Genomic DNA, 14,378 nt, shown 5'->3' on the forward strand with positions numbered 1-14,378 from the left:
AATGTGTAATATATTAAAGCACCTTTGGTGTTTCCATGGTTTCTACAAAATAAAACTGGAAACTGAGGGTAACGCGGGCACGATGCACATGACAGGCAGCGACTCACACGTAACTCCTTGGTTAAAATTGCAATTTTCTCACGATTTACACATATTTGGAAATATTTGGGATATTGCAAGTACTCAATGAACAAAATATTCAAAACTGTCCTAGTGGCTTTTGGATATTTCACTGCAAAAATCGCATACATTGCACCTTTAATGTAGTAAATGGCACTTGGCACTGGCCTGGTTTAGTCAAACAGTCAGAGACTAGTCATATATTTTCTGCTGTGTAGAAGATATCAAACTGTTAAAATAACCACATGATCTGCAACTTTTTTTTATTTAATTTTTTTTTATTGTGACACTCTACGTGTTTAGCGGAAATGGCTTGAATGAAGAACATTTGGTGCTTGATAAAATATTAAGAGGAAGATCATTATCATAAATGCTTGTGGTGTGTAGACTACTACAGCCCTGGTGTTTTGATGCACCGCTCATTTTAAACTGTCCAGATGGAAGCGGTACTGTGCTGACCCCTGATGTACACTGAAACATTAGACAAATAATTTTGGAATGATTAAGATACAATGAAATGTTTAATGTCTTTATTGTGTGACATAGACATTAGTCATATGACCAGACCCACCACAAGATCTATAAACCATAATGAAATGCAAAGCAATTTTAAAAAGAGATATCCCTAAAGTATATATGTATAACTGTAATTGAACATGTGCAAGAACAGTTGTAAAGATTACAAAGAGTTACAGAAATGACAAGATAAGCTGCATTAAATGCATTAATATGCGTATGCCTTATAAAGAGCGTTTAAAGTGTGAAAGAATCATCAGATCTCTGTCTGTCACTCAGTGATGGCGGCTTTGGTCGAGACCTGAGGATTGATCTTCTTCAGCTTCTCCATGATAGACTTGTACTGCTTATTCCTTTCAGCCTCTGAGAGTGAAGACGGATTGACCTCCAGGAATTTATATGCGTCCCTAGACTGCATGCTGAAGATGCCCTGTGCTCTCTGACAGCCTGCACCAAATGTCTGCCAGTACTGAAATAAATCACATATATTGAAATATAAATATATCACATGTGAAATATAAATATATCACACCAGCATTAATCACAACACATTCACTAATTATACATCGACATACACTTATGATGTGCCTGAAAACACTCACTATTCTCTACATAGTAAAGGTCATGGCAACATAATTTTTTTCATTACTTGAACCAATTTCAACTTCATTAGTGATCTGCATGAATAAATCATTTATAATAAACATTTCAATATCCATAATTGATTTCTTCTTCACCGAAAAAAATATTTTCTGTCATTAATTACTCACCCTCATGTCGGTCCAAACCCATAAGACCTTCGTTCATCTCCAGAACAAAAATATGAGATATTTTTGATGAAATCCGAGAGCTCTCTGAACCACTTTCAAGGTCCAGAAAAGTACACAGTAAAATCCCCACAGTTAAATCAACTCTGCTCAGAGTACATACGGTCCCTCTCTAAATATTGTTAAAGTAACACTGAAGCAGAGTTAAAGTTAATGAGATAATTAGGCAATTAATAAGGCTGTGACTGAAGTCAGTTATTGTGTTTCTCTTTTCTTCAGTGATTGTTAACAGCAGGTGTTCATCACTAATGCACACTCATCACTTAATTAATTGCTTAACTATCTCTTTAACTTTAACTCTGCTTTAGTGTTATATTAACACTATTTAGAGAGGGACCATATGTACTCTGAGCAGAATTGATTTAACTCTGGAGATTCTGCTGTGTACTAAAGACATTGTCAAAACAGTCAGCATGACTACAGTAGTTTAACCGTTAATGATGTCTTTAGTACATTTCTGGACCTTGAAATGTGGAATGACATTGCTGTTTGTATTCAGATCAGTTTAGAAACCTCTCAGATTTCATCAAAAATATCTTAATTTATATTCTGAAGATGAACAAAGATCTTATGGGTGTGAAACGGCATAAGGGTGAGTAGTTATTGACAGAAATTTCATTTTTGGGTGAACTAACCCTTTATTCTCCATCCCTTAATCTTACTCAATACCTAAACTCAACTACCTTACTTACTATTAATAAGCAGTAATTAGGAGTTTGAGGCAATATCTAATAGTGAGAATTGGACCCTAAACTGAAGTGTGAACCAACTTTCACCAGAAGCATTTACTCAACGTCTAACTAACCTGTTTTGCGTCTTCAATGGAGTTCAGAAACTCCTCCTTCACGTCTTTCAGGTCTTCAATCAGTTCATCCCCAGCAAAGGTCTTCTCTTTCAGTGTCTCCAGCGTAACACCCACTTTCTCCCAGAAATTTTTAAGATCAACCAAAATTTTTCGGATTTGTTTAAGACACTTCTGCACTTGCTTCAGGTGAACAGGACTGGGAATTGCACCTGAACAAACAACATACAACAGATTCTGATTCATGAGAGATCATTGGGAGCCTTCAGGCTGTGATGAACATGTAAACAGCATGATGTGCACACTGATGCATTTACTGTGTGTTTATAATGATCATTTAAAAGCACAGACAGACTCTCACCCAGCTGTATACTGCAATTGGCCAACTTCAGCTGTAGATCAATCTGCTTGTTTTTGATGTCCCACCCTTGGTTTCGCAGAATGTTCTTTTCATGGACAAGAGGGGTCAGTTCAGCTTGTTTAGCACGAATAGCAGCATTTTTATACTTTCGATTAAATCCGAACAAGACCTGTAAATAAGAATGACTTTTTGCACTTTTTTTTATCAGATCCTGCAGCTCTTGGGTGTTTTTTTCAATTTGTTTCTGAATTTCCTCAATATCATCGACATTTTTTTTCAGCTCCAGTTCAAGCTCGGCCAGAGCATCCTCCAGAGCCTTCATCTCGACAGTCTGTTCCATTATTTTTCCTTTAGTCTCCTTCTGTTCTTTAAACACATCACTGGTGCATGTTTTCACACTTTTGATTTGTTGTTCATACCTGAAAAATAGGGTGCATGTACAGTGATATAGTCTGGATTTCACAAACACAACACAGACACTGAACAATCTTCTCTAAGAGGACCTATTCTGCCCTTTTACACAGTCTTGATATTGTTTTTGGCTCTACTAGAACAGGTTTTCATGTTTGAATGCTCATTATTTTTCTCCATTGTTGCAGCTCCTCTCTTCTCAGTCTGCCGTTAAGTTTGGAATTAGTTCAACCCAAAATGAAAATTCTGTCATTAACTCACCCTCATGTCGTCCAAAGATTTTCGTTCATCTTCAGAACACAAATGAAGATCTTTTTGATAAAATCTGACAGCATTCTGTCCTTCCATTCTCTGCCTTTGAAATCTGATCTTTGACACTTCAAAAAGTTCATAAAGAAATCAGAAAACTAATCTATATGAATCAAGTGGTTTAGTCCAAATTTTCTGAAGAGACTTGATCGCTTTTTATGATGAACAGATTTAATTTAGGCTTTTACTCACATGTAAACATTGATCAAATAAGTCAAACTAACCTGAATGACACACAAGATCAAACCTCTTCTGCTGCATAACCAGTGAGGTTCATTCTCATGTTGTGCAGCACGATTGAGCTTCTAGAAGAGGTTTGATCTTGTGCTTCATTCAGGTTAGGTTGAGCTGATCAATGTTTACATGTGAGTAAAATCCTAAGAAAATTTTTTGTTTGCTGTGTACTAATAAGAAAAAATGATTGCTTGTTTTGAAATGCTAAATTTCAGTGTTTTCACCTCTTCACCATGTCATCCACGGCACTGATGATGTCCTCGATCCATGTTTTGGCTTTCTCCAGGTAGATCACAGCCAGTTTGGGTTTGTTCTTCTCAACAGCTTTTATCAGTATTGGGAATAGCGAGGTGTCCAGGTTGGAACTCGTGCCGACACACTAAGAGAAAACAAGCATAATTTCATACAAGTATCAACCTTCCATTCTCTTTCTTGAAACCAACACGGAAGTGACAAACTGCAATTCATCGACTGGCCACTAGAGACAGACTCCAAAAGAGAGTCAATCCCATAGACACTCCATGTTAATAAACTTTACCGCAGAAAAAACACATTTACAGCCTGGTACACAAAGGGGTGTTGGTCTATATAGCTAATTTTGGCCTTCATGATAACTGTTAAGGGGTGATTTTTTTATAACTCATCCATTTGAATTATATTAAGCCTTAAAGTTCTGCATAATTAAGGGCGTGGCCACTTGGATTGCCACTGCTGTCACTGTATGTACATGTGCACACATGCGGATTATAAACAGAAGACATGCTGATGGATCTTCTTGGCACTGGCTAAATGTTTTGTCCGTCAGATTTACTACAATGACAATAGCTGGAGAATATGCCTTTCAAGACACCACAAAATTCGACAGCACTGCTTTGATATTATAACTAAAACTGCAGCACTATTTCGGAAAAGTTACTTTGGCTCATTTTTTGTAGAGTCTAATGTATACGATTGTTTATAGTTTTACAACATAAACTTCCTTCAGGTGGACAGGACTGGGAATCACACTGAACAAACAACAGATTCGGATTTATGAGAGATTAATGCGAGCCTTCACACTGTTTACACAAGTGGTGAACGTAAACAGCATGACATGCATACAGATGCATTTACTGTATGTTTGTAATAGTAATTTTAAAAGTCTCACCCTGTTGTATTTTGCAATTGGCCAACTGTCTGTTTGAATTTGATATTCTACTCTTTGTTTCGCTGACTGTCCTTTTCATGGACAAGAGGGGTCAGTTCAGCTTCTTTAGCAAGAATAGCAGCAACGTTATAGTTTCGATTAATTCTGAACATGCCCCATAAAAAATAATGACGGTAATTTTTATGATCAGATCCTGCAGCTCGGGTGTTTAGCAGATAATTATTGCTGTTCGTTCAGAAGAAATATGTACAATATATAAATATTTCATGGATTTAATGCTTTTGTGGACAAAAAGTGCTGTTGGATGTTTTTCAATGGACGCTTGTCATGGACATTTTACCCAAGTGCAGCGGATTGGATTCATCTCATGATCGCTATTTCATTACAAGGGTATAAAGTCCCGTTTTGATTTTGTGTGTTGTCATTAGCACACCCGACACAATTACTGTTGCTGCAGCAACCCTGAACTTTTATCTTTAATAATATTTTAGATAGTATCTAAGATAGATCGATAGCTCTTTGAGCTAACTTGATCACGTCAAGCTAGGTGGGCGTGGTTTCAGCAACCAGGCCCCTCAGCTCCACCCACATCCCGCCTCTTTGCCCATTTTCAGTTATCCAGGAGTGATGCGCCGCCAAGATGGCGATGGCCGACTCCATCCACTGTGGGTTTCAAAAATCCTTTTCAGAAACCTACGGGTGACGTCACGGACAATATGTCCGTGTATTATACTGTCTATGGTCTCATAAAAGAACAATAAAAAACATCTGTTGGCCGAATGCACTACTATCTATAACAGCTTATTTTCACATGCAGAATCCTGAGGAAAAAAGTCTGATTTTTAGAAAAATTATGAATTAGTATGATGAAATGAGGATAATTCACAAGATGAATTATTCTCACCTTCAGCAGAACAGCCTCAGAGGATCCGAACAGCATTTGTGTTTCAATAGCTTGGTCTCTGATCATACGCTCCAGATTTGGGAAGCCTCCCAGACACAAGAATGACAGATGATAGAGGAGAGCCGTTCGCTCCACAGCTGGAAGAAGGTCCTGGATGAAGCCTGGACTCAATGTGGATCCACTGATGACAATCTCTGAGACACCAAACCAAACATTAGTGACGTTCAACCACCTCTGGGGCTCAATCATGGGTGAAATGTGTCAAAACGTTTATTTATATATTTGTTTATATAGTCTTGAACTACTATTTCAGGGTAAATAATTGAGTTTAAAAAATGTAAAGTATCTCACCTTTGCTATCGGCCATGTTTTCTTTCTGATGCGTCCACCCGTACGGTCTCTAAAAATATGACAAAAGATATGATGCAAGTAGAATCAACAGATTGCATTTAATTCCCCTTGTGAAAAGTGTGCTTAATTGCAGCATATCAGATCACGTAAGTATGGCATGTATTTTGTGGATGTTTACATTCGATTCTGAATGAGTTTGATAGTGTGCTCCACAGATAACAGGGCTAAAGGTAACATTGCACACTGTGAAAGAGATTTATAAAGAAGATGAGTTTATTAATTAAACAGACTACACACTTTTTCAGGTTAAAATGAAAATAATGTGAACGAGATTTACATAAGGAGGTGGAAACAATGATGTTTGAGGCTCACTGTATGCCATTCCATATACAGAACTCTTATTATTCAACTATGCCAAGGTCAGTGTCACCAAAGAAGTGTGTTTTTGGTTGTGAGGGAAAGATAACTTTGCTTCAAGAACCCAGCGTTAAGTGGAGCGGAGAGTTTTGTTCTCATGCAATACATTGATGAACTCTCAACATTTGTTAAAATTGATAGTTTGTTATTAAAGTTGCAATCGTGTTTTTATTGGTTAAAATGAATAGAGAATATTTTGTGTTTTTCCGTGGCTGCTCAAGCCCTCAGGATCAGTGCTTATGGTTTCATAAACAAGACCCAGTTCTATGCTGGATTTTTAGTATATTGAATTTGGTGTTTTGAATTTGTTATTTATGTTGAAAACATTGATATTTGCAGTCTAAGAATTCAGAACAAAAATATGCTGTTTGAAAATACATGAAGAAAATCATGCCATAAAAAAATTATATTTTGTTAAATATCAAATGTAAATATCAGGATTCAAGTTTAAAAAAATCAAACTCAAATCTATATAAAATTACACTCAATATTCAATTCTGTTAAATGACACTTGTCAATAATTCAATTCAAATTCAGATCATTTTATCATTTTTCTAGCTCCATACACTTTAGGGTAACCATGGAATTTGTAGTAAAAATGATTATAAAAATGGTAAACAATCCACCAAAAATAAAAAATAAATGCTAGCTGGTGTAGCCTAAAATAAATTGTGAATAAAGTATAACACACTTACTGTATATTCTGTGTTCTCCTGAAAGTCTTCAGCTGTCTTACGCTTACAGACAGCTGTATTTATGCCTCATATCAGATATCACGTGACGATGTGGTAAATCAGGAATTGGTTATGACTTGCAAAGGCCCTGGGGCCAAATTTCCAAATTTCCTCCCACACACTGTTCCCATTTCCAGTGTTCCCCTTAACTGCGCATTCACAGTAATGGAAGTTATGACGATCATGAATATTCAAACCATTCTCACTCTGAGACCTTAAATCCCACCATACAGTTTCATAACAAACTGAAAATATTTCACAACTTTGGTAAAATACTAACATCAAATTACAAAAGGCTACAGTTTAATTAAATATGTTTGAAGTGCAGACTTTCATCACATGATCAGCTCAAGATCCATTATTTTCAGAAAGTGTTCAAAAGTGTTCAAATGTATGACTTGTGCATTAAAAGACATTTTTTAACATTTTTATTTACATTTATTTATTTTTAAATATATGCAGTGTACAATTGGCTATTGTAATTGTGATTCAAATCTAAATAATATCTTTAATAAGTTTACACTGGCAGAGAACAATCATGTTACAATCGTGCACAAATCTAAAACAGCAAACTTAAAGCTGCAGTCCGGAGGTTTTGGCTCTTTGTCGCCATCTCTGTTTGGAACCTGCAATTGCAGTTATATGCGGAATTATCATCTTTATGTGGGTTGTGTATCAGCACGGCTCCTCAGTACAGATGAATCTAATGCTTGCTGTCAGTCACCCTACTGGTGTGGATACTGCCTGGATCATGCCAAACCATGAAAATTATTATTATTTTTATATTTTGTTCTCAAATTGTTAATGTTAACAACATCAGCATTGCACAACTATGTGTATTTAGAGTGTTTTAGTGTTACCTGTACATTTCAGTTTCTGTAGCCACTCCATAGTCCAAAGTCTTTTGTTTTTGACTATGGGTGAATTTCCAGTTGTCACTGATGATTGTCATTTTGACCTTCCTGGATTACAATCTGCCTTCGAAATTCTAAGTTTACAATAGCTGGGACTCCTTTTTGTAAACAGATGTGACGTAATGACACAAAGACGAACGGCTGATTGCTCGTATTTCCCACAGAAAGCCACCAGTACCACTCAAATTAGAAAAAATTACTACAAGCTTACCATTGTGAATCAAGCTTAGGTAAGGACATAGTTTCGAACACTGGCTGGTTATTTATTGTCTCAATAAATTATTTTGGATATTTGTAAGTTAAGTCAAGTCAACTTTATATATATAGCGCTTTTTACAATGCAGATTATGTCAAAGCAGCTTTACAGTGATAACTGGTATATAATTTTGGCTGCACAGCAGCTCTTAAACAAAAGAGTGTCAGTATCCATCTTAAGTAAATTCAGTATTGATTCATTCTGATATAAGAATCAATAGTTATCAATTTAGTGAATTTATCTATATCAGCACTGGAGTAAACAGTGATGTAATCATCCAGCTCAGTTCAGTTCACATACAATGGTGTCAATGCAGGCAGATCCAAACACTGTTGAATATCAAATGTCAAGTGTCCCCGACTAAGCAAGCCAAAGGAAACAGCGGCAGGAACCCAAACTCATTTTTTTTTTTTTTTTTTTTTTAAATCCGAACAATTTTTAAGAAATCCTTCAGATTATATTGATAAAGCTGATCTTGTGCTGCAGAATCACAGTGCTGCTGTAATCAATAATGTAAATCTAATTCAGTGATTCAGATCAAATAATGATTAGGTAAAAACATAACCAACACTACCTGACCATCTTTTCTCTTTGTTTAATTAGCTGTTACAACAGCCAAAACAACATCCAATATTAAAAAAGTCAAGGGTCAAGAGCTCAACTAAAGCAAACACTCATCTCCACAATGGTGGCTTAAAAATTGTGATTTTCTCCTTTGATTCTACTTGTTATCATCAGATCACCTTCCTGACACATTTACTGTGTTAAAATCATTGACTCAGTGAATGTGTCAAAATTAACACAACAAGCGTCGTCCCTAAACTCACACACTGATGTGTAAGAATTTAACACATTTTGAGTCAGTTTTAACACATCCTTTCTAAGTGTGTATTGCATTAATTTTAACTGGTCAAAAATAGCACATCTATGACACAAATTGTGTGATTTATGACACATTAGTGTGTTAAATATTTTAATATTGCCTGTGTTAAGAAGAATAACACACTGGTTGAGTTAAAAAACGTAACACAACATGTGTTGTCCTTAACTAGACACACGGATGTGTTAAGATATAACACAGGTTGTGTTGTTTTTAACACGTAGCAGCAATGTGATTGGATGATATTTAACACGTTGTGTTTGACACAGTGTTGTTTCTCTCTCTCTCTACACATGATCAATTTAAATTGACACAAAAATGTGTTAAAATAGCCATAACACATAAAATGTGTTATTAATTAACACATCCTTCTTGAGAGTGTAAAGTCATGTAAAGAACATTATTAAATGACCAACAGAGGACCGTATGGGAACGTTCTGTTAATGTCCCAAATGTCCTCTTTGTAACATTCTCACATGACCATAAAATAACCCCCTAAAGTTATATAAGGAACCTTGAACTGCAGCACTTTCATTACAAAAAGAGGACGTTTTAGGAATGTCCCTAATGTTCTGTAAAGGTTCGGAATTTTCGTCACCTTTAGAAAACTTTTAGGGAACGTTGCGCACACTCTAAAAATGCTGGGTTAAAAACAACCCAAGATGGGTTAAATATGGACAAACCCAGCAGGTTGGGTTAAAGGGCACCTATTTTGCCCTCTTTCACAAGATGTAATATAAGTCTCTGGTCTGGTCAAGTTTCGGCTTAAAAAACCCCACAAATTTGCCCCTATTTAGGGGTGAGCAAAAACATTCCTTTTACTATATTACTATATTGCTGGCTAAAAAAATAAATCCAAAATTGGTTGAAAAAAAATGGCTGGGTGAAAACAACCCAATCCCTGGGTTTGTCCATATTTAACCCAGCATTTTTTGTGCAAGGTCATGAGAACGTCACCTTCTACGTGGGTTGTAAACTGGTACGTCGTGTGAATGGGAAGGATTTACATACAGGTATGATTTTCATTCTATTCATCAGGATCAGCATCCATTTTAACAGTTCATGCTAGTATTATTGTTTACTTACCATGGTTACTAGTTTTTGTAACCTTAACCCTAAATACCACTTTTTTTTCACTATTTTTGTGCTAATTTCTATAATTATAATCACTGTGATGGCTCATACCAACTTTCTAACTTTACTGTATGATGAAAAACTAATTTGGGACTGCTATTTAATATCCTCACATTATTGTTTGTTCATTAGTGATATTCCTACATTTTATATGTAACTAAATTAGGACAGTGTGTCAGCCATTTGAGGAATAAAATTTGTCACAGCTTAATAAGAAATGTGAAAATGTGGGTCCCACAGCCAAACCAGTTGAAAACCACTGGTATCTGATTCTTCTAAAGTGGACATATAAATAAGACTTTCTTTTTCTATATAACTGTTTGTCTAGATTTTACAGTGTATGTTAAAGAGGTCAGCACTAGCACACAGCACTGTGATGGAGTGGTAAAGCCACCTTATATAGGGATTCCATTCTTTAAATTCACCATGACAACAGCGACTCACTCGTCACATAACAACTGAATCCTTACAAAACAAGAAGTTCTGATGGATTTCTCACAATCACACATTTACCATAATGATAGTGTGCAGGGTCAACTACACTTTGATATTTTGTATTACAGACAGTTCTAGAAAAGTGACACATTTCACTAACTACACACATATTCATTTTAGTTTAACTTTCACAACCTGCAAAGAGATTGTTGAAATTAATTAGGAAACACTGACACCTAGGGGCCATGTGAGTATATTGCTGTCTGAAAACAGCAAAATTTAAATAGTGAGAATAAAAAAATTACTAAGACAATTCAGCTCATAATTTCTTCATGCAGCAATGCATGATGGGAGCCATGGATGATTTTGATTGGTGGCACCCAGAATGCACTGCAACATGCTTTATTATTCTCACCATTATTGAGATTCACAGACTGATTCTTGATGTCTGTGTCTAAATGAAAGCCTTTTCTTTTTTCTAAGAACAACTTTTGATGATTTAATTATTTTGAAAAAAAAAAAAAACTGGATCTTCTGTTGCGGAATCACAGTGCTGCTGTAATCAATAATGTAAATCTAACTCAGAGATTGGGCTCTAAATGAGTTCAGTGATTCAGATCAAATAATGATTAAGTGAAAAACATAACCAACACCACCTGATCTTTTAACTTTGTTTGTCTTTTTGGTTTTAATGCAGTTAAATCTGCCCAAATAAATTTTAATATTAAAAAGTCAAGGGTCAAGAGCTCAACTAAAGCAAACCATGACCTCTGTGATGGTGTCTTAATGTTGTTCCATAACCTACAACATCTCTACCCATGCCAGGTAAGTTTGTATTGTGTGTGTTCTGTATGTTTGTGAGAAGATGGGTGGTGTCTCTCCAACCATAATTTGTGCTGCATAATTTAGTTCCAGTTCTACACTGGGAGCCCATGTATCTATGAATGCAATAAGGTGTGGATGGACTCTTGAAGTTTCTTTTCACCCATCTTCTGCATGTAAAGTTGTGTATCATGGCTCAATGCAGGTGGGACCCGACCCTTTTCAAATCTGGCCCTAAAAATGGCAGCTGTCAGACCTGAAAGGGAAACAAACACACAGAGGAAAACAGTTGAATCTTGAACCTTTTCATAAATCACATTTAGATAGATGGTGCCATCTTAATTTTTCTTGAATGGTCTTATCCAGACAGTCGTTGCAGATTGCTTTAATCTGTTAAGATTTTATGCCATTAGAAGAAAATTGGTTTTAGTTCACAGAGACATAGATCATTCGTTTGTGTTGTGAACATTATGACACCCAGGTCTCCTGGGGGAATTTCACACTAACCAGATCTGTGATTAGAGCACCAGATCACCATTTGTGGTGTTGTGCTGTTCGTTTAGCAATTGGTATTTATGGTGTCATTCAAATACTTGAACCATTTGGACTTCCACCTGATATTAACATTTTACACAACTTTAATTACATTTTAAGTAAAATAACTTTTTCCTGATCAGGTTGATTGTTTTAGTTGATAAATACTGGGCATCTTTAATTTTTCTCATTAAATATTCTTGCACAGATAGAAGATGAAGTTGTTTCCCATTAGTTTGATTTTTCCTTCCATTTTTCATCCCTAACAATTTAGTTAATGTAATTGTGAAGCACAATGTAGCCTTATGGCAGTTCTATGCTCCTGTACATGGTGTAACTGCAGCTATACAGAAGATAGCCCAGTGTTCCACTTAGGAAACAAACAAATTCAACATAGACACACATACAACTTGAAATTGTTGTACATTTTCAGTATTACAGTTATTCCAACTTACACAAGATACATGGTCTGGAATGCATAGCATCTAAACCTAACTGTGTCACACATTACTTACAGTAAAGCAGTCTTGTGTTTTAAAGAATAAACTCAACTAGTCTAGGTGCACATGTAGTAACACAAACAACTACAATGTGTGTTTTGATAAAAATGTGTCTAACACAATTACAAATTCGAATCCTTCCATTGATTCCTTATAATTCCTCCAGCACTAATAGTGCTCCCAACTTCTGTCCACATTCGGGTTCCATCTTACTACATTCTAATTGCTTCTGCTCTTCTTTTAAAATTGTTTATTTTTCCAAACCATTGCTTAAATTATCATGAGATTAAAGACTATCCCTGGCCATTATAATACATTATATATCATGATGTGATCATTATATTAAAATAGTATGAAATAGTATTAAAAATAATTGTATTTGCTCAACACTTCTAAAAGGCAAATAAGAATGGACTTACCACAACAGCTAAAGAAAGAGAAGATGATCAAACCTCTTGCTTGTTGCAAATCCTAATTTTCTGCTGAAAAGACACTCGCCAACTGGAAATGGGAGATCACGTCGGGGTCACCACTTTGTAGGAAAACCCCATTGGCCCCAGAACCCCAGAATCCGACGGCCTGGGCAAAGGTTAACGCATGTATGTCTTTTCAACACCCCGTAACAGGCAAAGGCCTGTTGACATGTCCTTTCTGACTGAGTGTAATATTACTACACACCACCAGAGGCGCCAGGAGATGGTATGGTTTATACCCAGGTGTGTAGTAGAGCAAGTTAGATTTGTTGGGCAGAGGAAGCATGGCCTACCTTCTGTGTTACCACAAACCACTTTGAGTCCCTGTTCGGGCACCATTCTATAACAGCCTCAACCACTTTAAGTACAAAACTGCTATAGGTCTGATTTTTAGGGAAGGGAACCGCCAATTTAGACCTAATCTAAACCAATTGCCATCTTTAAATAGGTTTCACAGTCCTTGAAACCAGTAAAGATGGAAATTGTAGTCTTGAAACATAGAATACTCCACTCCACAATGAATAAATCCAACGTGCAGTCAATCCCAAAAAGAACAGTCAAATTTTCATAATCCTTGTGCATGAGATCCAAAAGATCCACAAGGTGAAGTAAAGACATAGTTCATGAATGGACATCATCTTTTGAACTCCCAACAATTAATAGTAGTCATAAAACTGCCAGTAGCAATGAAGAGTCCTTCTACAATATAAGACATAAAGTTAACATTAGCAAGGAGGCCACTTAGCAAATAATCTCAAATCGTACAGAAAACATAGAATTAGCATGTACATTGATTACAAACCCATACAAAGCCACACCAAAAATATATAGTATAAATAAAGAGAAAGAAAAGAAAAGATTTCTTACTTTGATTGAGCTCAAAACCTAAGTTTCCCAATCAGGACTCAAAGTGGTTTGTGGTAACACAGAAGGTAGGCCATGCTTCCTCTGCCCAACAAATCTAACTTGCTCTACTACACACCTGGGTATAAACCATACAGTCTCCTGGCGCCTCTAGTGGTGTGTAGTAATATTACACTCAGTCAGAAAGAACATGTCAACAGGCCTTTGCCTGTTACATACCCCCCCCCCCCCCCCCCTTCAGTCTTGTTATAACCATGGCTAAATCAAGACATCCCTGACTCCTTATTTGAACTGGATGGGTTTTCCCTCGTTCGCTCGGATAGGACGGAGTCGGCTGGGAAGTGCAGAGGAGGAGGTATTGCTGTTTATATCAGGAATGACTGGTGTACTCAATATACGGTGCGGTAGAGGGTTTGTAACCCCGATTTGGAAC

The 14,378-nt window shown here is 36.4% G+C and overlaps 1 protein-coding gene and 1 long non-coding RNA gene across 2 annotated transcripts; both read right to left on the reverse strand.

Moving 5' to 3' along the window:
- Positions 1–481: 481 nt before the first annotated feature.
- Positions 482–7,112, reverse strand: LOC137014171 (chromosome partition protein Smc-like). The gene is made up of 7 exons (XM_067378352.1): positions 7,095–7,112; positions 5,983–6,031; positions 5,632–5,825; positions 3,805–3,959; positions 2,627–3,045; positions 2,269–2,477; positions 482–1,105 (listed from the first exon to the last, which is right to left on the reverse strand). Exons 2-7 carry the CDS (start codon positions 5,996–5,998, stop codon positions 908–910), a joined length of 1,191 nt encoding a protein of 396 aa, XP_067234453.1. The 5' UTR covers positions 5,999–6,031; positions 7,095–7,112; the 3' UTR covers positions 482–907.
- A 4,245-nt stretch (positions 7,113–11,357) lies between these two features.
- Positions 11,358–14,028, reverse strand: LOC137014388 (uncharacterized). Its single transcript, XR_010893843.1, has 3 exons — positions 13,949–14,028; positions 13,028–13,780; positions 11,358–11,830 (listed from the first exon to the last, which is right to left on the reverse strand). It is a non-coding gene; the product is annotated as an uncharacterized lncRNA (long non-coding RNA).
- Positions 14,029–14,378: the final 350 nt, after the last annotated feature.

Source organism: Chanodichthys erythropterus, chromosome 23, assembly GCF_024489055.1.
Source record: "Chanodichthys erythropterus isolate Z2021 chromosome 23, ASM2448905v1, whole genome shotgun sequence".
In the NCBI taxonomy this organism is placed as follows: Eukaryota; Metazoa; Chordata; class Actinopteri; order Cypriniformes; family Xenocyprididae; genus Chanodichthys; species Chanodichthys erythropterus.

Excerpts from the sequence above, each read along its gene's own strand:
- LOC137014171 (XM_067378352.1), bottom strand. Across the intron at positions 2,478-2,626 it reads CAATTGCAGTATACAGCTGG|GTGCAATTCCCAGTCCTGTT; the intron begins GTGAGAGTCTGT and ends TTGTTTGTTCAG. Across the intron at positions 1,106-2,268 it reads CCATTGAAGACGCAAAACAG|TACTGGCAGACATTTGGTGC; the intron begins GTTAGTTAGACG and ends GATTTATTTCAG.